This window comes from Berghia stephanieae, chromosome 1 (assembly GCF_034508935.2).
Source record: "Berghia stephanieae isolate SIO BIC M18660-M18661 chromosome 1, UCSD_Bste_1.3, whole genome shotgun sequence".
NCBI classification, from domain to species: Eukaryota; Metazoa; Mollusca; class Gastropoda; order Nudibranchia; family Aeolidiidae; genus Berghia; species Berghia stephanieae.
Genome location: NC_088360.1, coordinates 127,648,306 through 127,672,713, shown reverse-complemented (window position 1 = coordinate 127,672,713; position 24,408 = coordinate 127,648,306). Strand labels below are relative to the sequence as shown.

At 34.8% G+C, this 24,408-nt stretch overlaps 1 protein-coding gene across 5 annotated transcripts; it reads left to right on the top strand.

Moving 5' to 3' along the window:
• The first annotated feature begins 13 nt into the window (after positions 1-13).
• On the top strand, positions 14-23,733 carry LOC144963091 (regucalcin-like). Of its 5 annotated transcripts, none has more exons than XM_078896738.1 (7): positions 68-182; positions 11,089-11,274; positions 12,473-12,652; positions 12,938-13,153; positions 15,987-16,124; positions 18,199-20,603; positions 20,761-23,733. In XM_078896738.1, exons 2-6 carry the CDS (start codon positions 11,109-11,111, stop codon positions 18,396-18,398), a joined length of 900 nt encoding a protein of 299 aa, XP_078752864.1. In that variant the 5' UTR covers positions 68-182; positions 11,089-11,108; the 3' UTR covers positions 18,399-20,603; positions 20,761-23,733. The 5 variants fall into 5 exon arrangements, with proteins under 5 accessions (XP_078752861.1, XP_078752864.1, XP_078752863.1 ...); XM_078896737.1 differs by lacking the exon at positions 68-182 and adding an exon at positions 9,870-9,986; XM_078896739.1 differs by lacking the exon at positions 68-182 and adding an exon at positions 10,221-10,326.
• The last annotated feature ends 675 nt before the right edge of the window (positions 23,734-24,408 follow it).

Below are 24,408 nucleotides of genomic sequence, written 5' to 3'. Positions count from 1 at the left end.
CGACCGCTCATTTAAGCGGATATTGACAAATTATGTAGGTAGTTATTCCTGATAACAATAATACGATAATAGCCTAATAATAATGCTTGTGATAAGGTTTGGAGCGCGAAGATTGGACATTTACCATTTTCAACTAAGTGTGTCCGTTAGTTGTCTCATTGTCCTGTGCTAAAGCTGTGGAGGTGAGTTCATCATTCAATAACAATGATAAATCATTTTGTTCAAATTAGTTCGAAAATTTGTGGACTAAAATTTTGAAATGTCAGAGTCCAAATAAGCAAATCATTGGCTCTTATTATATATAAAAATACTGCTTCTTCTACTACTACTAATACTAATATTAATACTATCACTACTACTACTACTACTACTACTACTACTACTACTACTACTACTACTACTACTACTACTACTATTACTACTATTACTACTACTACTACTACTACTACTACTACTACTACTACTACTACTACTGCTACTAGTAATATAATAATAATAATAATAATAATAATAATAATAATAATAATAATAATAATAATAATAAAATTCCCTTTATTCATCCCTAAGGGATCTATAGGATCTATTCCAAGGAAAGAGTGGAATAACACAGGCGTCAGCCGCAGTGCAGCGCCGCAAAGTGAGTTAAGGCTAGGTGACTTGCTCAGGGCCACACAACGCGACGGTAGTCGAACTCGGTACTTTTGGGATACGAAGCAAAGACCATGCCGCTGATCCACGCTGTCCCCTACTACTACTACTACTACTACTACTACTACTACTACTACTACTACTACTACTACTACTACTACTACTACTACTACTACTGTTATTATTATTATTATTATTATTATTATTATTATTATTATTATTATTATTATTATTATTATTATTATTATTATTATTATTATATCACTAATGGTATTCAGAGTGACAACCTGATAATATGGACGCAAAGCTAAGTGCACATATTATAAAGCCATCAGGCTAATTGACCTTCCCTGGTTTATGAATTATTAAGTCAAAAAAACGTTTTTAATGCTTATTTTGTCAAAACGTAGGAGAGATTTTTATTTCATGAATGAAGGACTATATTATATGAACATAAATTTAAATATATACATTGATGAAGACCAATATATATATTTATTTGGGGGTAAATCGACGAGAACGTATTGATAAGTCTGCTAACCCAAATTATTGTTATTTAAACTAACGCAAATATTATCAAAAATATAAAATGTGGGCATGTAATGATGTTAGACAAATTAGTTTAACGCCTTTAATAACACGTATGGTGATGGAAGCAGGGGTAGTGCATCAGACAATATTCAGGATCATAATTGTTTGTTGTTGTTGTTTTGTTTTGTTTTTTAATTTGAACCTTTAAATTAATTATCAGGAGAGCAAACTTGTTCTCTAAATTGTTATCGATTTATGAGTGTTTCTTTATGTCTCATATTAGGACCTACTGCATCTGGCTATATAATTCTTATCTTGTTGTTTTAGATAAGTGCTATGAAACGTGAAAAATAACCGATTCATCAATATCACCAAGGTCATGTTATATTAGTTCTATTTTGTTATTTATGAAATGATGCTCAAACTAGATATAATGGCGTACAGTCGACGTGTACTTATATGCAGGTCTGACATCCGAACCTATTTATGAGCCTTGTTTAACATTGTTGTAATGAACAATATTTTGCGTTATTTTAAAAAGACTTTCATTACAACAATGAGCCCATAAGGAATTGGGTTATCAGACCTGCAAATAAGTGTGCTTCGCGTGCAATTGAAGCGCATTATCGAGTACACGCGTTTTAAAAAGCGCGCTTTTCATTGTTAAAACAAAATGAAAAGAGGCACGCTTTTTAGTTGACTACGAATAGGGTCATTCATCAAAGTAATTTGGGTTTTTTATTTTAAATTATTTAATATAGATTTTAAGTATATGACCCAAAATCGCGTGACCCGACAAGCGAAAATTGCATTTTTATCCAATTGTCATAAATGCATACAACCCATATACTTTATTTTATTTCGAACAAAATTTTTTTTTTTTTTTGTGACAATTATTTTGAAAAATCATACAGATCATACATATAAGTTTGAAACTAAACTTTTAAAATTGACTTGATTAAAAGTCTGCAGTAAAGGGGGCGCTTCCATCTTTACACAGGAATTTTAAAATCTAGTTTTAAACTAATTTAGCGTTTATAATGGAAAAGTAGTATGAATTTTATAAGCCTAAAGTTAACAATAATTAATTATCATTGAGATAAAGATTTATATCATAGCAACTCTTATGATTGCAAACATCGCAAAGACTTCCGAGAGTGTTTTATATAGATAGTATGCGCTTGTCTAAGAAGCTCATAACATTGCCATCCGGAAGTATAACGAACCAACACACAAAACTATGTGTATCCATGAACGTTTATAGTCATGTTAATACAGTTCAGTGAGCATTACTCATAAACGCGGGTGGCAAAAAACAATAACAAAGACCTTAGTGACGTCATCTTCGAACTATCTATAGAATTAAGAGGTATCTAAGGTAAAAACTTGAGATTTAAACCCAGAATTCAAATAAAATGGAAAAGACTCTGTGCATGGCGGAAGTCATCGTATTTTAACACACGAAAAGAGGACAACGCCCACTAAGGTCTTTTCTTTTACATTCAAGATGCAAACCAAAGCCACTAGCAAAGGTTTTTGTTCGAGATGAAGATTAATAGTTGTTGGATAGAACTGAAATTGTTGGTGATAGTGGCCCCCGTCTAATCGGGAAAGGTTAAATAGGCACACACACACACACACACACATACACACACACACATACACACATACACACACAAACATACACACACACACGGATCTTATAGGATCTTGGTGTGTTTGCTTTACACAAGACCGTTATTTAATAATAGACACACATTCTAAAATAATAAACCCACTAGAACATTGATATAGCGCAATATCTACTGAGTATGCACAAGACACTTAAAAAGGGATCCTAAGCCAATAGCAACATGAAAGATGAGACATGATGTCTGTTGGGCGAGATAACATTTTCCTCCAACACAGACAACACTGTTTCCGGTCAGGTACTCATTTTACACCTGAGTACGATGAGAGAAAGTGTTAACGATCCATGCCGCCTTAAATAAACAGCCAGCAACCGCCCCTGACAGGCTGTCAGATTTCTCCGTTTTAAACTTCCAAGACCTGTCTATGGGACTTGTGTGCGATAGGGTCTAAAGTAAAGTCAGCCATAATAACATGTTTAATAAAATAGTCTAACACTTGAACGTTATAACTATAGACTCGTGAATATTTTAAGTAACATATTTATAATGCTAACGCCCAGATAGCATGAAGTAAACAAGTGATCGTTACTCTGGTCGCAATAAGTACCGGACTGCACTAGATAAACAAACTAGCTAAACCATGGTTTTGTAAAATATGTCAAATTACCTGTAACCAAGTCATAATGATATGCATATCAACCTCATCGGAATAGAGACATAAAAGTAGGCAGAAAAAGCTATTCATACAGACTGTAGATCAGAAAGAAATTTAAGAAAGTTAAATCAGTATAATCACTACCACTTATTAATGAATATCATACCACTAAACAGGATAAAACACGTCCGTTCTGAAAGATTTTTTGTGTGGAAGAGAATGTCTTGTTGGAAGGTACGTATTTTATAATGCTAGCGGGTCCTGTTCATTCCCACATGGGATGGGCCTTTGTTTTTTTAATATGTCACGTCTATGTAGGAGGGTGCCAAGAAGGAGATAGGTATAGAGAGAAGTCAAATATTTCCCCATAGACAGCGTCGGGTGCCACTTTTATTCCTATTCATTGCCGGATAAAAAGTTCCTGACACTTGACTGATAGTAAGAGAATGTTTTAGGTTTAGAGAAATAGGTACTAGTGGAGTGGTAGAGTATTGGCACGTTGTACAGGGATAGGTAGGCTCAGAAGGTAAGTATTAATCCCCGTTAAAGAAAAAGGTATTTTTATACAAATTAACAGAATCGCCCCATACAATAACAAGTTCACACATAATTAGTCAAATAATAACAATGCTGGTTTAAATTCATTAAAAGCATTCTATGAGTATTGATCTTCATCCCGTATCACAAAACTGTTCATTTTTCTTTTGAGAGGCCTTAACTGATTGGCGTGAAAGGTTTCCCGTTATAGCAGACAGTAGCCGTTCAGGTCAGCAGTCTGTAATCTGTTTCGTGGTAGGCCGTTCGACTTGGTCCTTCGCAGGATGTGGGCTGTCACTACACACTGATTGATGCTGGGTGATCAAAGGCTGAATGCTTCGCTCACAATTGATCTGTGATAAATACCGGAGCAAATCGTTGGCTAGGTTGCAACATTTTAATATTCAATGAATAGTGGGGTCGTGAGGGATTCCAATCAATACCTTTGACATCACCACTATCCATGGGTTAATCCGTAATTCAATCAATGGGGCGAGTTAGTGGGATTGGAAAGATATGTATCAATGAGAACATAATAATCAATGCATATAAATACTAAATAGAACTATAGTGTATTTGCGACCTCGTGCGCACAGGTTTCTCGCTATGAAGGATTTTCGAGTTTCTATAGAGCAGTGAGTTCTTAGTAGATTGAAATGGAGAGAGAACGTTACTCTCCCCAACCTTGGCTTATGAAGGTTTTCGTCGGGAGTTGGAGAATCTCAAAGAGCCAACAATATTTCAGGATGTTGGTAGGCCTGGTTTATTATTGGTTGTTGTCTGTAGTCCAATCGTGTTCTGGGTGTCGCAACTGTAGCGTCCGTGCGCTTGGTGAATTTCTAATTACGGGACGAGTGACATCTCGCACATGTTGGCATATGGGTGCGAATTGAAAGTCTAAATGCAATCGAGACCACAGATGGCCCTCTTTTTTATTGTCCCAGGGCTAGAACGATTAACACATTGTTACTCTTGCGATAGCCGTTGCATTGTCACGGCGATAGTTTGTATTGAGTTGTGTGTATTGATGTATTTACAATCGTGGGAAGTTGAGGCGATTGAAATATATCACTACAGAATATAGGGTGATGAGGCATGTCTTCCAGATGTTCAGACTTAATATAACATTGTCCGGTATTGGCGGAGTTTGAGTGATGAAGGCAGATTAGGGTTTGGTTTGCTCACAGGTAGGTGTGATGGTTGCGTCTTTCGCTCGAGGAGTAATTGCTTGTCAACTGGAAAATGAAAACTGGAAAATTCACAACCTTCAGATGGATTTTAATGATAATTGGCTCGACCACTAAAATTGTTAGTGAAATTAAGCCGATTGTTTTCCCCAATGGTTACACTACCATACTTTGTATTTTTTCTTCTTTACAGTATATTTAAAAAATTGAAGGTCTGGGATGAGTGAACTTTTGGATGGTTTACAATAACAATATTATACACAGAGAATTTTGTTGTGATTACGATCACTGAACTCCCCACAGGCTTGACGAGGGGTTTACTTTTCCAAGAGATTCATGTGCACTACTCACTAACTTGCCACCCTGAATTCAAAATGACACAGTAAATTGTACACTCTGTACACATTTCACATAAACAATTGTTACATTTTAATAGTTGAAAGCCAGAGGCGTAGCTTCCTGTTGTGATTTCTAAATTCATTAAAAAAAAAAAAACAAAGTAAAAAAACAAACTGATAACAATATGGATTAAACATGCAAATTTGTTACAGTGAGAAACATTTACAAGTATTGCTCGGGAGAGGCAAAGCGCGGAATTCCTTTTCATGACATGCGGCGAATAGCAATACTATTAATAGATTGCCACAACCAGAAACTCAAAGTAGAGAGGTCAAATTAATAATTATGTCATTTTGATTATGCACCTATTGTCTTTGAAAACCGCGGTTCATTAAAAAGGTTACACTGTACAAAACGTACATGGAAACTGGTATTACAGAAGTTTCGATTCAGTGACATTTCACATTATTACATTCAAAGCACAAAAATAATGTATAGGCAACGTCAACATTGCGCATGCGCCTCTCTTATCAACTGAGTGATGTAAATATTGCTGCTCGAAGCTCTAAGAAATAGATAATAATGTGAAATTGAATGTAAGCTTCAATTTAATTACAAAATCAGATCAAATGAACGTTTCGGGTTTCCCCTTTATCAACAAAACAGGATGAATGAAACACTACAGATGAATGAGATGATGTGGTAGTGGCGTAGTTAAGATGAATGATTCATTGATAAAGAGGAAACCCGAAACGTTCATTTGATCTGTTTTCGTAATTAAATTGAAGCTTACATTCAACTTCACATTATTATTTATTTATCATCAACTGAGGAAATCTATCATTTGGTTCATGAGATATCACTATATTTGAAAATCACCTTTCAACATGTTAGTATAAACATGATTTTATAAAATAAAAATATTAACAAACATAATTAGTGATATCTCATTAACAAAACGATAGATTTCCTAAGTTGATAAGAGAGACGCAATGCTATGTTGACGCTCTGTAGTACGGGCGCCTGATTTGCTGGCCTTGCCTTATCAACGCTGCTATTTTCGTACCTAATAATCGTTTCCCTCTTGTTTACTTTAAAAGGCTCCATACACGCTCAGTTTAGATCGAGGGACGATCGCCGATCAGGCAAATCGAAGTGAAAACGCAATGTGTGTTGCCAAATACCTGGCCGCCTTGCTTAATATTTTTCGAGGCGATCGCCGATCGGGGGCGTGGCAGTATAAAAAAATGAACAATTGACGTTAGATTCGTGATCAGCGTCAAATTACAATACCAAGAACTATGTTTTTACTCCAATAATTGATGAAATTAGAAATAAATTTTAATTAATAGTGAGGCTATGTGGCCGACAGAACAGTGATACTCCCTGTTCTGTGATGGGGTCTAGTGGTATGACTCTCGCTTTCGGATCGGGAGGTCCAGGTTTCGAGACCCGCTCTGAGTGGCGCAGAGATGAGTCCTTGGTAGGGGCTCTTTATTCACATTTTCTCACCGTACTCAGGTTTCAAATGAGTACATGGCTGTTCGTTGTCGGAAATTTTTTTTGTAATATCGCCTGAAGGCGTCATGTCTCGCCCTTCGTGTTTAGTATTGCTGTTGGCTTGGGACCCATTGTGAAGCGCTTTGAGCACGTCTAGTGGATATTCCGCCAAATAAATGCTGTGTTATTATTTTTTAAAAGAATATTTTTATACATTTTGAGTCAGGAAGAGTTAGATGAACAACAGGTTTCGTTCTTGATCACCGTAAAATTGATAATGAATTTCATACAAAATAAAACAGTTTTCCGACTTTCGTAATTTCCAATGTAATGACATAATATTATCATTATGAACCTTTTTAATTATTTATTTATTCATTTTTTTGGTTGTACTTCTTTTCTTTTTTTTTTTTTTTGTTCTCTCCTCGTTGACGCGACATCACGGTCGACTTTTACACAAACATAATTTGGGATTGGCAGATGCCAAAAAGCCTTGACTACCTGATGACAGGGGTGGGCATTGAAATTGGATGTAACCTTGAATTATCGTTTACAAACAACCCCAATCCCCCCCCCCCCCCCCCCATAAAAAAAAGAAAAAAAGAAAGAAAAAGAGCTGTGTGCGCGCGCGCGTGTGTGTGTGTGTGGGGGGGGGGGGGATGCGAGTACCTGCCACGGGAGCACTGTTTATAAATAATAATAATAATAATAATAATAATAATAATAATAATAATAATAATAATAATAATGATGATGATGATGATGATGATGATGATGATGATGATGATGATGATGATGATGATGATGATGATGATAATAATAATAATAATAACAATGCTTATGATGATAAATAACAAATCTTTATTGTTCACAAAATGGATACATTTCAGTGGTCTGCGTTGCTTTTAAAATTAAATCTGATTGCAAATGCATTGATGTTATGCGTATTGGAAAATACTCACGACATCTCCATTGGGGTATAACATACTAACACACAAAACTGTGTTACCTCGAACGTTTATTGTCTGATTGATATAATTTAGTGATAAGTTAATTATAAAAATGGCCGTCTAAAAGCAATAACAATGGGTATACTAACGTCACATTCATTGATGCTCTGTGTTAAATTAAAATACTCACAAAGTCCGGGAGCCAGAAATAACGCTCCAGCCCAAAAATCTACATGGAACCTTGAACGATTATAGTCTGATATATTTTAATGAGCACTAATCATAAAAATGGGTGTCTAAAAACAATAACAATGAGATGAATGACGTCAATATGGTTACTTCTAAAAATATCCAAGAACTTTACTCACTCCATCCGCTCTCTCCTCCTTCAATACATATGTATATATTCTCTCATCACTTTCTTGTACGGTTATGCATGTGGTCTTGTGATATGACACTCACCTTTGGATCGGACGGTACTCAGTTCGAGTCCCACTCTGAGTGGGGCATAATTGAGTCCTTGGAAAAGGCTCTGTACTCGCATTCTCTCACCTTGTTCACGTTTAATATGAGTACCTCGCTGTTTACAGCGTCGTCTCTATCGGGAAACAACTGTAATATCGCTTAACAGCCATGTCTCGTCTAACATGTTTTGCTGTTGGCCAAGGACCCTTATAAAGTGATTTGATCACCTTTATTGAATATAGCGTCGGTATTATATATAGCGCAATTAATTTCTCTCTCTCTCTCTCTCTCTCTCTCTCTCTCTCTCTCTCTCTCTCTTTCTTTCGTTCTCTCTCTCTCTCTCTCTCTCTCTCTCTCTCTCTCTCTCTCTCTCGCGACATGTTACATTATTATAGCTATTGCTACATATGATGCGAATATCTTGGACGGTTATTGATGGTATGAGTTTAAGTAAAATGCTCACAACATCCGCCAGTCGGAAATAACGTACAGTCATACAAAACTACGAGTAACCTTGAACGTTAAAAGTCTGATTGATATAATTTAGTGAGAACTAATTACCAAAATGGCTGCCTTAATACAATAACAAAGAGTTGAATGATGTCAATTTCGTTCCTTCAACAGTATGATATAATTTAGTGAGAAGTAATCACTGTTGTGCGCAAGACGAAAGATAGAATAGAGAGACAGTAACTGGGACCGGTTCTGTCGACCACATAGCCTCACTATTAATTAAAATTTATTTCTAATTTCAACAATCTTTGGAGTAAACACACAGTTCTTAGTATCAAACCTATTGTAAATTTGACGCTGATCACGAATCCGACGTGAATACAGCGAAAATCCGAAAAAAAAATTGTCCACTTTTTATACTGCCACGCCCCCGATCGCCGATCGCCTCGAAAAATTCCTCACCGTGTGTGGGTAAAATTCATCTGCGACTGACGTAGGGATCGGGTCACAGCGACCCAGACTTGCCTGGTTGGCGATCGCCCCTGGATGAGATCTTTGCGTGTATGGGCCCTCTTAATCATTGCCGACAACCATCCGCATATTAAAAAAAAAAAATAATAATATTGAAATATACCAAAACGACTGAAAGGAGTTTAGCATGCAAGTCATAATATAAATTTAGCTAACAACAGGAGCTGCCACGCCCTTTTATTGGTGGAATTTTAGTGTTAAAAAAAGGGAAAGATTGCTCTTGAAATTGAAATTTTCTTCTCTTTATCCCGCCTGAACTCGTTAACATTGCTTCACTTGTATCGTGTGATTGTAAGTGCAGACCACATATTATCTAGTCCTTTTAAAATATTTTTATTTCTATCATAACTTCTAAAGAGTTTGCCTGTGATTTATTTGCCGCAAAACTGTTTACTCTTCCTGATGTCATGTGACTGCATGTAACCTTTGAACTAGCCTTGAACTGCGGATGCGGGCACTGATGAGAAGGCGACACAACATCAAAACCAAAACAAACAGTGGTTTGCTAAATTCTCGTCGTTACCCTTTGCAACAAAGCAGACTAAACTCAACATTTTTGGTAATTTTGTAACCGACTTGAAATCGGGTATATTAATGACCACAAATCAGAAATCGAACAAAAACAAAACAGAGCAGTGAAATTTATAAATCAAAATCAAAACAACAAAGATAAAAAACATGAAAACGGATTTAAATCTCGAACCACTAAACAGAAGAAAGCTTAACAAAGTAACAATATTTTGCAAAGCCTAAACGATCAAGTTAAATTATGCCCCTTGGTGATATTCAACAAAATAAGAGGAAGTCATCCAAGTTTATGGTTCCCCACTCAAGAGTGAATGCACACTTGTACTCATTCATAGATTCATATAAAAGGTCTTAGTTAATTAGTAGGATAGGTAAGTGTCAAGGAACAGTTCAAAGTAAAAGATCAGGAACTTGATATAGAGATACTTTCTGCTATCTGGGCGGTATAATTGACAAAGATGGAGACACAGAAGCAGAGGTGAAAGCGCAGATAGGAAAGGCTCAGGCTGCTTTCACATCTTTGAACAGAGTTTTGAGGACGAAAGATATCTCCCTTCAACTTAAGCTAAGACTCAAATGTGAAGTCAGTCTTACTGTATGGATGTGAAACTTGGAATGTATTGCAGGATGTATACGGAGGATACAGATTTTTGTAAACAGGTGCATGCGTAAACTATTTAAAATAAAATTGATGGACAGGATTAAGAACGAGGAAATATTGAAAAGAACACAGCGGAAACCAGTGGGATTGGAAATAGGAAGAAGACGATGAAGACACCCTTAGAAAGAATGATTCCACTATAACAAAGAAAGTATTGGACTGGAACCCTCAGAGCTGAAGATCAAGGGGAATGCCACGGGGATCATGGAGAAGGGTTAAAGAAACTGATATACAGAGAATTGATAAGACATGGAACGAGATAAAAGGTTAGCTAAAAATAAAGAGGGATGGAAACTGTTTGTCTGTGGCCTAAAGCCTGACCCAGGGTGAAAAAGGCAATGATGATGATGATAATACTCATTTGTAGAACATGGATGTGAGTCTAGTTTATAAAATGCACCAAAAAGTAAAATGGGTGAAAGTGGAAAGTGATATTTATGGAGTAAATACTGATTTGAACTTCTCTTTCCAGATTCCAGACCACTGAAAGAAATGTCTTCACCTAAAGTAGAGGTAGTAGTAAAAGCCTGTCATGCCAGTATTGGTGAGGGACCTCATTGGGATGTGTCATCTCAGTCACTCTACACTGTTGATATTGTGAGTGGAGGTGTACATCGCTGGGATGCTAGAACCGGAAAGGAGAGTAAAGTTAATTTAGGTAAGTTATTTATAATGTTAACCATTTATTATTATTTATCCAATGTTTGAGTGATATGTTCCAGATGGCTGATTAATTGATGGATTTTCATCTCATTTATATTTGTGACTAGCTTCTTGTATCTGATGACAGTTTCCGAATTGAAATACATTAAAATGTATTGGCACTGCTTTGTTCAGCAGTATGAGCTTGCTTTGTGAGTTAAATTAAGAGTCTCTTTTGTCAAGAAGAAAGAGAGCCAGATTATCGTTACTATTGAAAATAAGAAATAACCTGGTGGCTATTTCAAATCCAGACCTTCAAAGACCCACGTGTCTTTTGAGAACATTTAATGAAAACTGCCTTGTCGCTAATTCTACAAACAACAGTAAATTTACTTTCTACCTGATGGAAAAAACATCTTCAACTGCTTTTGATTATCTCATAAAATCCATGTCCTTTTGCTTCAAGTTATAAGTAGGTTATCGTTTTGTCAAGGGTTTCCAACTAAAATAATTCCAAAGTTATAATCTTCAAATATAAATGTGACTATTTTGGAAAAGAAGAAGAAGAAGACCATAATCAAGTCCCACCCATCATGCTGTGAGGCCATGAACAAGTCACCCCACCTGAGCTCACAGTGAGGCTAGCATCCTAGAATTGTTCTTATCTCTTGAGTTTGATTTCCCTCCTAGGGATTAATAAAGTGTACCAAAAGCAACCCATGTTCTAATAAAAACAAAACAAACTGAGAGAGACATATTCCATGAGATTAGTTATATGTTTAGTCTTCTTCTTTCACTTTATTCCAGATATCATCTCCGGTATGATTTTCATGTCAGCTCATACAAATTGATAATGTGTTTGATAAATGTCCCTATCCATCACTTTGAAATTACGATAGACCTTAATTCATTTTATGAAATAATTCAGTAGAATGCAAAATAAATCTGATCATGGAACAATATTTTTCTGACCTACCTTTCTACTCAGAATTGATATGGGAGCTGGGTCTTATATAAGACCAGGTGGAAAGTACTCGAGGGTAAACTAGCATCCTATTCAGAGGATGACATGACATTGAGACTGTCCATTTTATGTTGCTGAGATTAATTTTAGCTACATAAGCGTTTTAATCTTTATCACTATTAAATATGCATTTAATTGAAGACAAATAGTAAAAATTTTATGGTTGGATTTTAATCTTAACAATTGGCAGATGGAAGTGTTGGCTTTGTCATCCCCCGGGAGAAAGGAGGTCTAGTGGTTGGTTTGAATCGAACTGTCTCTGTTGTTGATTTTGACTCAAAGAAAACAGAGGTCCTGGTAGAGGTGGAGAATGGAACAAAGAATCGCTTCAACGATGCAAAGTGTGATGCTGCTGGGAGGTTATGGGCAGGTGAATTAAAATGTTTACTATTTCCAAGCATACTCTTTTATAAAAAATCATAACTGCAGATTTATCACAAAAGCATGTCTGAATAAGATCTTTATACGTAGATGCGCCACAAAGAATAAATCATTACTAATTAAGTGTTTTTATGTTATCTTTCACATTGATCATGTTATTCCTAGAGTTGTCGAATCAGTTGGTTTCTATGAAGGAGGACGAAGAAAAATGGAGAGATGCTTTAAAGAAGAAGATTGTCTTATAAAGATCTTGAGAATTTTCACTTTGTTTTAGGTACCATGGGACCTGAGTCAACTCCAGGCGTTGTGGAAGCAGGTTGTGGAAATCTTTATTGTGTGAACACAGACTTGAAGTGGAGCAAACAAGATAGCAAGATTGATATCAGCAATGGAATTGATTGGACAGATGACAACACTATCATGTACTACATCGACTCAGTGCCCAGGAAGGTCTATGCATATGACTTTGACTTTGCTGGTGGAAATGTCAGTAAGTTATGCATGTTTGTTTTGTGTGTGTGTGTGTGTGTGTGTGTATGTGTGTGTGTGTGTGTGTTTGTGTGAATGTATGTGTATGTATGTGTGTGTGTGTGTTTTGTGCGAGTATGTGTGTGTTTTTTTGTGGTTGGGTCAATGAATTGATGCGGTGAGTGCCCTTAACTCTTTAAGATTCAACCCGACAAAAACCGACAACGGCATAATATTCATGGGCGGGGTAGTCAAGACTGGCCTCAGTAAGTAAAATCCAATCGTTGTGAAGGAAATGACAGGCCACTGTTGCAGGATGTTTTCAGCTTTGATTTTTATAGATTTGCCGACAGACAATAAAATATGTTGTAGAAATTGCGATTTAAATCCTATTTTATTTGCGAGTGAAAATCATTGACATTGCACCTTGTTTGGTAAAAATCGGGGGAAAATTACGTCTTTGGTGATGAAAAATGACTTTGATAACATTTTTTGTAAATTAAAAAAATATTATGAATAATTTATAACTCCCTTATTTGTGGGGCGATTTTGTCATTCGTGGTATCAATTTTATTGTAATAAAGAGATAGGAACTTCAGAGTTATTTATTCTGATCCGAAATTATTACTTTGTAATTTTAGCACTAAGAAAAGTAGTTGGTAAATAAATTTGGTACACCTCTTTGATCGACCGCCAACGTCATTCGTGTAGAATTGTGAGTCACACGATATCTATCCAGATGGCCAAAACGACGCTTCTCTCCGTCGATGTATTACGCTATTGTTACGCAAGGAATATAACACCTTTTTGAGTAGGCCTAAAAGCTAAAATCTAAAAGTAAAAAATATAATTCTGAGGAATTTGAAAGTCACATTGTTGAAATCTGCTTGAGAAAAGAAGAACATTGGTCCTTATTTCAGAAAAAATCGGTTGAAAACCAACTGTTTTACGAATAAATTTGATTTTAAAAATTGCTTTTGTTTATTTTAGCTTTTTTTAGCAACTTTTTTATTTATCGGCCGATTTTCTTGATTTTTATATCATTGTTTATATCTCAATGAGACGAGATCAGTGATATACTTTGTTTGTTTCAAATGTAACTAGAACATAATTTGACTTTTTTACCTATCAACCATAATTTACTCAACAACGTGGTGATTGTGACGCCACTATGCGATCAGCGTCTTCCACTGTTTCAGCGATGACTCAATGTATTGTTGACGGCTGTTGACATGTGAGCTGTCAGAACGACCAACCGTTGAAGGGTCAAGATTCTCAATAGCCAATCATTCTTCGATCAAAAAACTTAAGAACTCACGAGAACAAAAGTTTGAAATGTGGTGATGGACGGACCTATGAAATAGTTTCTGGGCGGAGTTTAGTCATGAGTGACCGTAGGAAACGAGAAGGCGACTGCAGATATCAAAGGGTAGGGTTATATCATCAAAGGATGTCTACATGATTGACATGACCATATAGGGAACTCATTATCTACTCCCCCAAAAATAATCTGAACACGAGAGGGTTAAGCTGCTGAGACCTGGTCAGGACCAGCCATATATTATGTCAACTTTTAAATGTGTTTGAAAGAGCAACTTTTAGACCAACTAAGCATGTGTAAGCTTTGAGATCAAGATATTAAAGCATTTAAGATGCTAATTTGCATTTGAAAAAGCATTTAGTTGAGAATGCTGGTAAATAACCTTTTAAAGCCGAAATTCCTACCACAGAACTGGAAAGTGTCATTAGGATGTAGTCAATACATAACATTTATAAAACTCCTGTCAGCCAGGTGATACCAGGCCAGACTGGAAGAAGTCAACTCTACTTGAAGTCAACACATGACAGTATTCCTGTTTTTTTCCCTTCATAATAATAATACTAATAATAGTAATAATAATAATAATATAATAATAATAATAATAATAATAATAATAATAATAATAATAATAATAATAATAATAATAATAATAATAATAATAATAATAATAATAATAATAATAATATATAATAATAATAATAATAATAATAATAATAATAATAATAATAATAATAATAATAATAATAATAATAATAATAATAATAATAATAATAATAATAATAATAATAATAATAATAATAATAATATAATAATAATAATAATAATAATAATAATAATAATAATAATAATAATAATAATAATAATAATAATTAATAATAATAATAATAATAATAATAATAATAATAATAATAATGATAATAATAATAATAATGATAATAATAATAATGATGTTCTTTATTCATCCAAGAAGGAAATTTTTATACAGACGTATATAATGCCAACAATGATACATACACAAATTTAATACGTAAATAAATTTGGTAAAGTAAAACTTGGTAATAGGTATAGTGAATAAATTTCAAGGGGCGTACAAATTATATAATTGTAAAGATATAGATATCTAGTACAGTGTATATTGATGTCAACATATATATATATATATATATATATATATATATATATATATATATATATATATATATATATATATATATATATATATATATATATATATTTTATTTGTCCTTCTCAGTAAAAGTCACCATAAGGAATCATTCTATATATTTTCATTTCCCCAAGGAGATTTTTTTGTAATGAAACAAAATGCAAAATATAAAATATGAGTTTTGAATAATTAAAAAGAATTTTTAAATATATTTAAATTGATTGAGTCTGCAACCATGAATAAGGAAATACTAGTCTAACTGAAGATTCAGGGAAAACACATTTGGATACTTTATTAAAATTATCATAATTTATTGCATTATTATGTATTATTTTATAACTCATTATGTGCTAACTCATAACTCATCAGGCAACAGACGAACCGCTGTGGATTTCAATACTGCTGGTGTGAAAGGTTTGCCAGATGGAATGTGCATTGACTGTGATGGCAAGATATGGGTCGCCTCCTTCAGCTCAAGCAAGGTTAGCCAATTTGATCCGACAACAGGTAATGCTTGATTATGCGATTTTTGTGATAAATTGTTTCCGTTTATACATTTGTTCTTAAAATGTGGATGAATTTTGATTTTGCCTGGTACCTATTTACATATTTAAATTGTGATTTATCATTACTATTTTATTTTGTTTCCTGATAAATGAATTGCTTGTGTTGTAAAGGGTGTCCATTTAGTCAGTGAATGTTATTTATTCATTCATTTTTTTATTTACTTATTTATTTAATTAATTATTTATTATTTGTTTGTCTATTTTATTTTTTTATTTGCATTGGTTAATTATTTATTTTACCTGTTTTTATTTTTTTATTGGAAATTCTATGTTAATGTAGGTTTTATATTGTGAATTGGCTGAAAATAACCGTTTAATTGAAATGAATTGGTGTAAGTAGTAATTATCACTGGTCTTATACTTTCTTGTATAAGTCAGTGGTAATGAACCCGTTGCTTTCTAATTCTGATTTTTTTCATAATGGCTATCACATTTAGTCAATCTCTTGCTCGCCATTGGCGACTTGGCTTTTTCGCCTATGTACTGTTTCCATTTTATAGATTTTATAGTGTAGATCCCAAACAAAGTGATTGCAGTTTTATATTTGTTTAACAAGTATTTTATAATATTTCTCTTTTATTTTATAGGTTTTAGGTATTGTTGTCACCTTTACTTATTTATTTTGCTGTCTCTCATGTCAATGATAATTATCAGTGTTATCGTTCATGCATTTAAAACTATTGTTTCTTGAATAATTTCATCATGAATAATTAAAGAAGACAAAATTGTTTTGAGTAATTTGTGGATTAAAGAAACATTCATCATTTCTCTTCCTGTTGCGTCCAATTATCAACAGCGCAAGATCTTGTTGTCAATTTAAGTTTGTCCATCCTTTCCGTTTCATAATCTTGACTAGCATTAGCCAGCACATTCCTCACACATCCATTCTCTCTCTCTCTCTCTCTCTCTCTCTCTCTCTCTCTCTCTCTCTCTCTCTCTCTCTCTCTCTCTCTCTCTCCTTCTCCCTCTCTCTCTCTCTCTCTCTCTCTCTCTCCTTCTCCCTCTCTCTCTCTCTCTCTCTCTCTCTCTCTCATACACACACACATCTCACACATTCATACAAACACCCCCCCCCCCCCAACACACACGTACATAAACTGTGAGCATTTTAATTGAAATTCCTTTTTTTTTTTAAATTTGTATGACAGAATTAAAGAAACGCTGGAAATTTATAGGGTACTTTTGGTTAAGTGGTTTTTTTTTTGTTTTTTTACATCAAATCAATGTTAGTCAGTAGAATTTTAAGATAAAACAATGATGAAATTACATTATTGATAAGCTCTCAATTAAATAAAATCATTAACTACTTGTGCGGCTCTGTGGCCTGTGGTATGACACTCGTTTTCGGATCGGTAGATCCTGGGTTCGAGCCTCACTCGGCACATAGTTGATAACTTGGAAAAGGCTCTTTACTCACCATTCTCAGGTGTAAAATGAGTACCTGGCTGCCCACAGCATTGTCTCTGTCGGAAAAAAATTGTAATATCGCCTAACAGGCATCAATGTTCTCCATGTTACGTGTTGCTGTTGGTCAGGGACCCTTTGTAAAGCGCTTTGAGCATGTCAAGTGGATAATGTGCATTATAAAAGCTCAAGTTTTTTGGGTTTTTTTTTTTTTGGTGATTGGGGTTGATATTGTATCCAAATGAGGGGCTATGTGGTCTTGGGATATGGCACTTGCCTTTGGACCTAAAGGTCCAGGGTTCAAGTCATGCTCTGAGTGGTGCATAGTTAAGTCCTTGGGAAAGGCAACATATTCAGGTGTAAAATGAGTACTGACTGTTAACAGCATTGTTTCTGTCAGAGAAAAATTGTAATATCGTCTAACTGGCGTCATGTCTCATCCTACATGGTCAGTATTGCTGTTGGCTCAGGATCTGTGTAAAGTGCATTGAGCACATTTAGTGGATATTGCTCTTTGTAAATGCTCAAGTTGTTTGTTTTTTGCTACCTTTTGAACTTTCAATTTCCATTTAATATTACATTGGCCATTATTAAAACTTTCTCTTTCTCAGGAAAATTGATGACAACTGTGGAGTTTCCAACCACCAACATAACATCATGTTGTTTTGGTGGTCCCCAATTAGATGAGCTCTTTGTGACCTGCAGCCAGTGGAAACTTCCAGAAGGTTCGGATCAACCCATGGCAGGATCTATTTTCAAAGTCACAGGACTAGGTGCCAAAGGTAGAGCACCCAACAATTTCCGTGGATAAATTTTGCTCACTACCGAGTTACTTCTCTTGGTACTATTATTTCAAGTCCATAAGATGCAAATGGCACACTGTGCCCATCACCGCAAATCTTATACACATAAATGTTATCTATCACACCACACTAATCCTGTCACTCAAGTCATTCAATCCTCCTCTTGTTTTTGTATATGTAGAATATGTAGAAAATGCGTTGAAATGATGTTGGGTCTGTGATGTGTATTATGTCATGTGGTAGTTTGTCCTTTCATGTATTGTTCGAGGGAAAACTCTGAATTTGTATGTGTTTGTTCCTGCAAATGGCTGGTGGAATTTGTTGGTGTGATGAAGCCTAGTTTAGTATCCGTTTTTTGAATTGTTAATGTAGATTGGAATGTTTATGGCTGAGTGTTTGCTTTTGACTGTTTTGTGAAATAGATGTATGCGTGCATTCTCTCTACAAGACGAGTGTTGGCCATCTTAGTGTGTCTAGAGTTGCTGTCACTCTGGTTTCATCTTGCGACAATTTGTGGCAAAGCTTACAGCTTATCGCTGAATGTTTTCAATGGGTTTTATGTCCTAAATTTTGTAGGGATCCCATTTAGTACAAACATACTAAAAAATAGGTCTCACAAGTTGAATATATGCCTGTGCCTTTGTCTTTTCGGGACATTGATGAAGATTTCTCTAGATGAAATGTATTGTTTTTAAGGCCTTTGTCGCAATGTGGTGAATATAATGTTCCCATTGCAGGGTGTTATTTAAATGCACTCCAAGTATGTTATGCTATTTACATGTTTAAATGTTTGGCTTAACATTTTGTAATCAAAGCTCAATGTGTTTTTCTTGGTGGAGATTGACATCACAGAGCATTTTTCAGGATGGAAATTCATTTGCCACGTGTTTGACCACTGTGTTAGTGAGTCTAAATCTGACTGCAGAATCTTTGCATTGTTATGATCTTCTATCCTTCTGAATAATCATCTGCGAATAGTATAAGATTTGTTCATTAGATAGATTTTTGCCCAAGTCATTTATAAAAATGAAGTAGCAAAAGGGTCCCTGCAGCACTCTAGATACCACTCTGCATTTTTCTCTTGTTTTTTCATCAAGCACCACCTTTGGTCAGTGGCAAGCTGTACTTGTGTCAGTTTAGTTGGCGGGTGTGTGCGTAGTGAGTGAACAGTTGGTTGGTGTCCAATTCTTGTTTGTATTGGTCTTTATTTATTTTTACCTTTGCGATTGCCTCTTGGTTAATAAAAATAGGGTTCGTGGCAATGTAAACAGTGTCCGTTGATTAAAGCTCTATTGGTAATAAAATGTGTGTAAGATCGATAAAAGTAAAATGTCCTCGTTAAACATTTGAAACATTAAAAAGTTATTTGATAAAACTGGATCAAACATACACGGAGATGTGTACATTAAAAAAAATGAGTATATCCAGGGGAATTTCATAAACGAGCAGAGCACACAAACACAGCTACCATGCGAGGCGCGTTACACAATATTATACTATGAATTGTGCAATTATACAAACTTTTTGTTATCAATCTTAATGCATTATACACATTAAAATTTTTACTATGCACCTGTAAAATATGATTATTCTAACGCTCTTTAATAGCTAGATTGATATAGAGAGACAATAAATGAATAAATATGCACATTATGATAGTACATTTCTGCAATTATGCTCAATGCATTTGACATTTCTTCATTTGACTTCCTCCAGCCGGTCATATGAAAGCACATTTTCATTCTATACAGTCTTAAGTCGCATGCAAGGCACCTATATGACCTACCACCCTTGCAATACAGTCCAAGTTGCATGTTAGGCGTCTATTTGTACTAAGACTCTTACAATATCATCACTTTCAATAGCCACATTTTCATTCACAAGTGAGATGAATGGAGTAATGTGTGCAAAATGCTTTACCCAAGAACACAATGCCATGATCAGAGCTTGTGATCACGCCGCTCGTCATTGAGCTCCTCCACATCGCTTGACTTTGCAAATAGATATGGCACTGTGCCACTCAAACATCAACCTGATCAGGAATTTCATAATGTAGAATTGCTATTGTTTCATTTATATTCGAGAGTATGATTGTATAGTCAAAGACACGTCATCAAGAAAAAACATTGTTATGTTTGCTCTTTCTACTGTTATGCAGATCCTTAATTGGATGCCTTATGGCCCATTTAGGTGTTCAGTTAATTCATCCACGAGTGGTCGGATATCCAGAAAATGTAGGTGAAGTGACAACGACTCATAAAAACTGAGCGTGTAAATGAAAAAATTAACTGATGTCTGACAGTTGTCAGTCATCAGTTAAATTCTTTGTTTACACACTGTTTTCATGAGTTGCTGTCACTTCATCCACAGTTTCTGGATATTCGCCCGGCCATGGGTGAATTAACTGAACGTCTAAATGGGCCATTAGAATGAGGTGCTTTAAGCTCATTGTTTATTACTATTGTTTGTTTTCATGAGGCAACTTTTTTGGTCTTTCAACTTATATTAAATGACCAAGTACTTGAAATAAAGAGAGATATTGATATTACTAAATATGATTAGATCTTGCCCATCAATGGGCTTAAATAGTTTTTCCTTTCATAAACTGAATTTCATGTTTTTCAACTTGTTACACTGTCATGCTTGTTTGCTCCCATTTTTTTCTTCTGAAATATTTCAAATGGATATAGTCTTTAACTTAGCTTAACTCAGGATGAATCATGATGAAGGAAATACATTTTTAAAGAATCATCAATCTGTATTTTTAAAAAAATAATTTTCATTTCAAAGCAGTCAAGTCAGGCATTTTGTTGGCAGATATTTCATTTTAAAATGAAACAAGGACCGTTTTCTTCTACTTCACCTTTTTGCCCTCCTTTTTCTATCTGGAGTGGTCTGTTATATATATACTTACCAATATCAGCTTTACAACGAGTTAATTTGTGCTTTATCTTTCAGTAATTATATTTGTTTATTATTGTGGTTATATTCTTGTTCTACGCTATATTATTCGATTTATTATGTACTTTTTTGGTGTTTTTTTGTTTTTGTTTCTGTTTCTTAACTTGAAAAATATTGTTATAAGGACAATGATTTGCTTTCAGTGAGTTGTTCAAGCACGTATTTCATTTATGTATTTGAATATTTTTGAAATATTTAGACATTTATTAACGAAAAATTTCGAAAAGGAAAAAGTACATATGTCAATTATTTCAAATGTTGTCTGACATGCCAATATGTGATAAGGGACAGATTTTTCTATCTTGACTGTATTCAGATTACTGTGTTTTTAAAAAAATAGAATATATTTATTCAATTGTAATCTCAACTGTCCTGAAACAACCTCCTCAATCATCAGACACAAATTCATTGTAAGTATTAAATAAAATGATTTGGAAGGAGATGAGCTTTTTTCAATATTGAAATAACAAAAGCAATAGTTATCAAATCCTGTAGACCTTTTAGTATTCATATTTTATAATAATTTATCACAAATCATTCATTAACTTTGTGAAATTGCACTATTGTAATCAATTTTTTTATTGTAATGTTTATGAAGTTGACAAAACTCCGTCGCCCTTTTCATTGTTGTTGACGTGTTACTTTTGATGAAAGCCTTTGACCACTTGTGCCATCGTTTAAACAAAGTTTCATTAATGTCTAGTCACTAATTTATTATGTTTAGGAATTATATAATTCAGAGAGAGATAGATTTAAAAATACAAACTGCTGGGTTTTTTTAGTTACTTACTTTGCAATTTAGTATTGGTGATTAATTTTTTGATATAGAAATTGTTAATACACGCCTACCTTAACTAAAAATCAAATTTTACTTGTTTTCGTCAAAACATCAAATTATATAAAATGTAAATTACCATAAGTATAACATTCCCTGCATTCTGTTGTTATCAACACTAGTTGCCCATGGCCTGTTGTTCCCTTCTTATGGTTTTGTGTCCTTGTTCTGGATTTATGGATTTGATTTATCTTTTCCTGGGTGCTGGCTCTGATCCATTATTAAAAGAGATACAGCCATGTTCATGTTTTAATGGTGCTTTAAATTTTTGCATCTCTCTGCTTTGTGTAATTCACATTTATTATATATTGTAAACATTTATTAGCAATGACTATCCCGCACAAATCTTTGGGCCTCTTTTTCGCTCACGAAGTGCCCGAATTCGCGTCAAAATATGGGACGAAGCCGTTTCGTATATGCTATTTTAAAAAATTAATTACGACGCTGTTTATCGATGAATATGACTGAAAGTTGGCACACAGTTAGAAAAAAGGTCATTTTAGATTATGTTAAACGACAAAACTCGTGCAATTACCAGAAGACCGTTAAAAATAGATTTTTACTCTTCGGAGTAAAATATTTCTAAAACTACCGGGCGTGGAGGTTTTGTCGCTGACAAGGTAATACATGAACATTTCTTCTTTTTGGTTGTAAAATTTCATATGAATATGACGAGTACTTTTCCCGTATTTTACAAAACACCCTCCTAATTTGTTCTTCAAGTTTCAATCTTTTAATCCATTTATTACGCAAGATACAACCGAAGGTCGAAAAAAAATGCCGAAAAAGCGTCCCATATTTTCGCGTTTTTTTTCCTCTTTGCGGGTCATCCAAATAAATGACACCTTTGAAACTGCATAACTTGTTTATTTATGAATGGATTTTCAAAATTCAAAAACATTTTTACTCAGTGGAGATAGGACTTTGATTTTAGACAAAAATTTTCCTCAAAAAGAGAAAAAAACATTTTTCATAGTCATTGCTACATTTATTTTTATGTTTCTGGTGGTCTTTTTCTACATGTGGCCATTACATTTTTACTTCTTTGTCGACACCGCTATGACACATATTCAAATTTCTGTGTTTTTAGCTTCATGTGTCATAAAATTGCCATGACAGTTTAACTAACGCCGTTTCCCTCGTATTTAGAAAATTCACAATGCATTGTCCCAAGTTCGGGTGACCAAAATGAGAAGAAAAACATTTAAGAAAATGCATTGTTAACTCATTTTTAGATTAATTACATTCCAATATGCACTTATGAATCAATCAGGATAAATTTATGATTCCACATTGTTAATGAATTTAATATGACTGTCATAGTCGATACATCTTTGTCACGATGACCTTATTACCGCCAGGTTTGGATGAACATGACAGAATGGTAAACGATTAAATTTACCGATGAGTGGGCTTTAATTTATCACTTAAACAGTGAGAGGAGAATTATAATTCAAATATTTATGTAAACTTATGATTTTATTTAATGATAGTTTTGATATCGATATAATAAAATAAACGTGTGATTTTGTTCTTTAATTGCAAAACATTATTTTTCATTGTTTTATTTATATCTTAGAGAGAGAGAGAGAGAGAGAGAGAGAGAGAGAGAGAGAGAGAGAGAGAGAGAGAGAGAGAGAGAGACTGAGACTGAGACTGAGACTGAGACTGAGAGAGAGAGAGAGAGAGAGAGAGAGAGAGAGAGAGAGAGAGAGAGAGAGACACTGAGAGAGAGAGAGACTGAGAGAGAGAGAGAGACTGAGAGAGAGAGAGACTGAGAGAGAGAGAGAGACTGAGACTGAGACTGAGAGAGAGAGAGACTGAGAGAGAGAGAGAGACTGAGAGAGAGAGAGAGACTGAGAGAGAGAGAGAGACTGAGAGAGAGAGAGAGACTGAGAGAGAGAGAGAGACTGAGAGAGAGAGAGAGACTGAGAGAGAGAGAGAGACTGAGAGAGAGAGAGAGTGTGAGAGAGAGTGTGAGAGAGAGTGTGAGAGAGAGTGTGAGTGTGAGTGTGAGTGTGAGTGTGAGTGTGAGTGTGAGTGTGAGTGTGAGTGAGAGTGAGAGTGTGAGTGAGAGTGAGAGTGTGAGTGTGAGTGAGAGTGTGAGTGAGAGTGAGAGTGAGAGTGAGAGTGTGAGTGAGAGTGAGAGTGTGAGTGTGAGAGAGAGAGAGACTGTGAGAGAGAGACTGTGAGAGAGAGAGAGAGAGAGAGAGAGTGAGAGA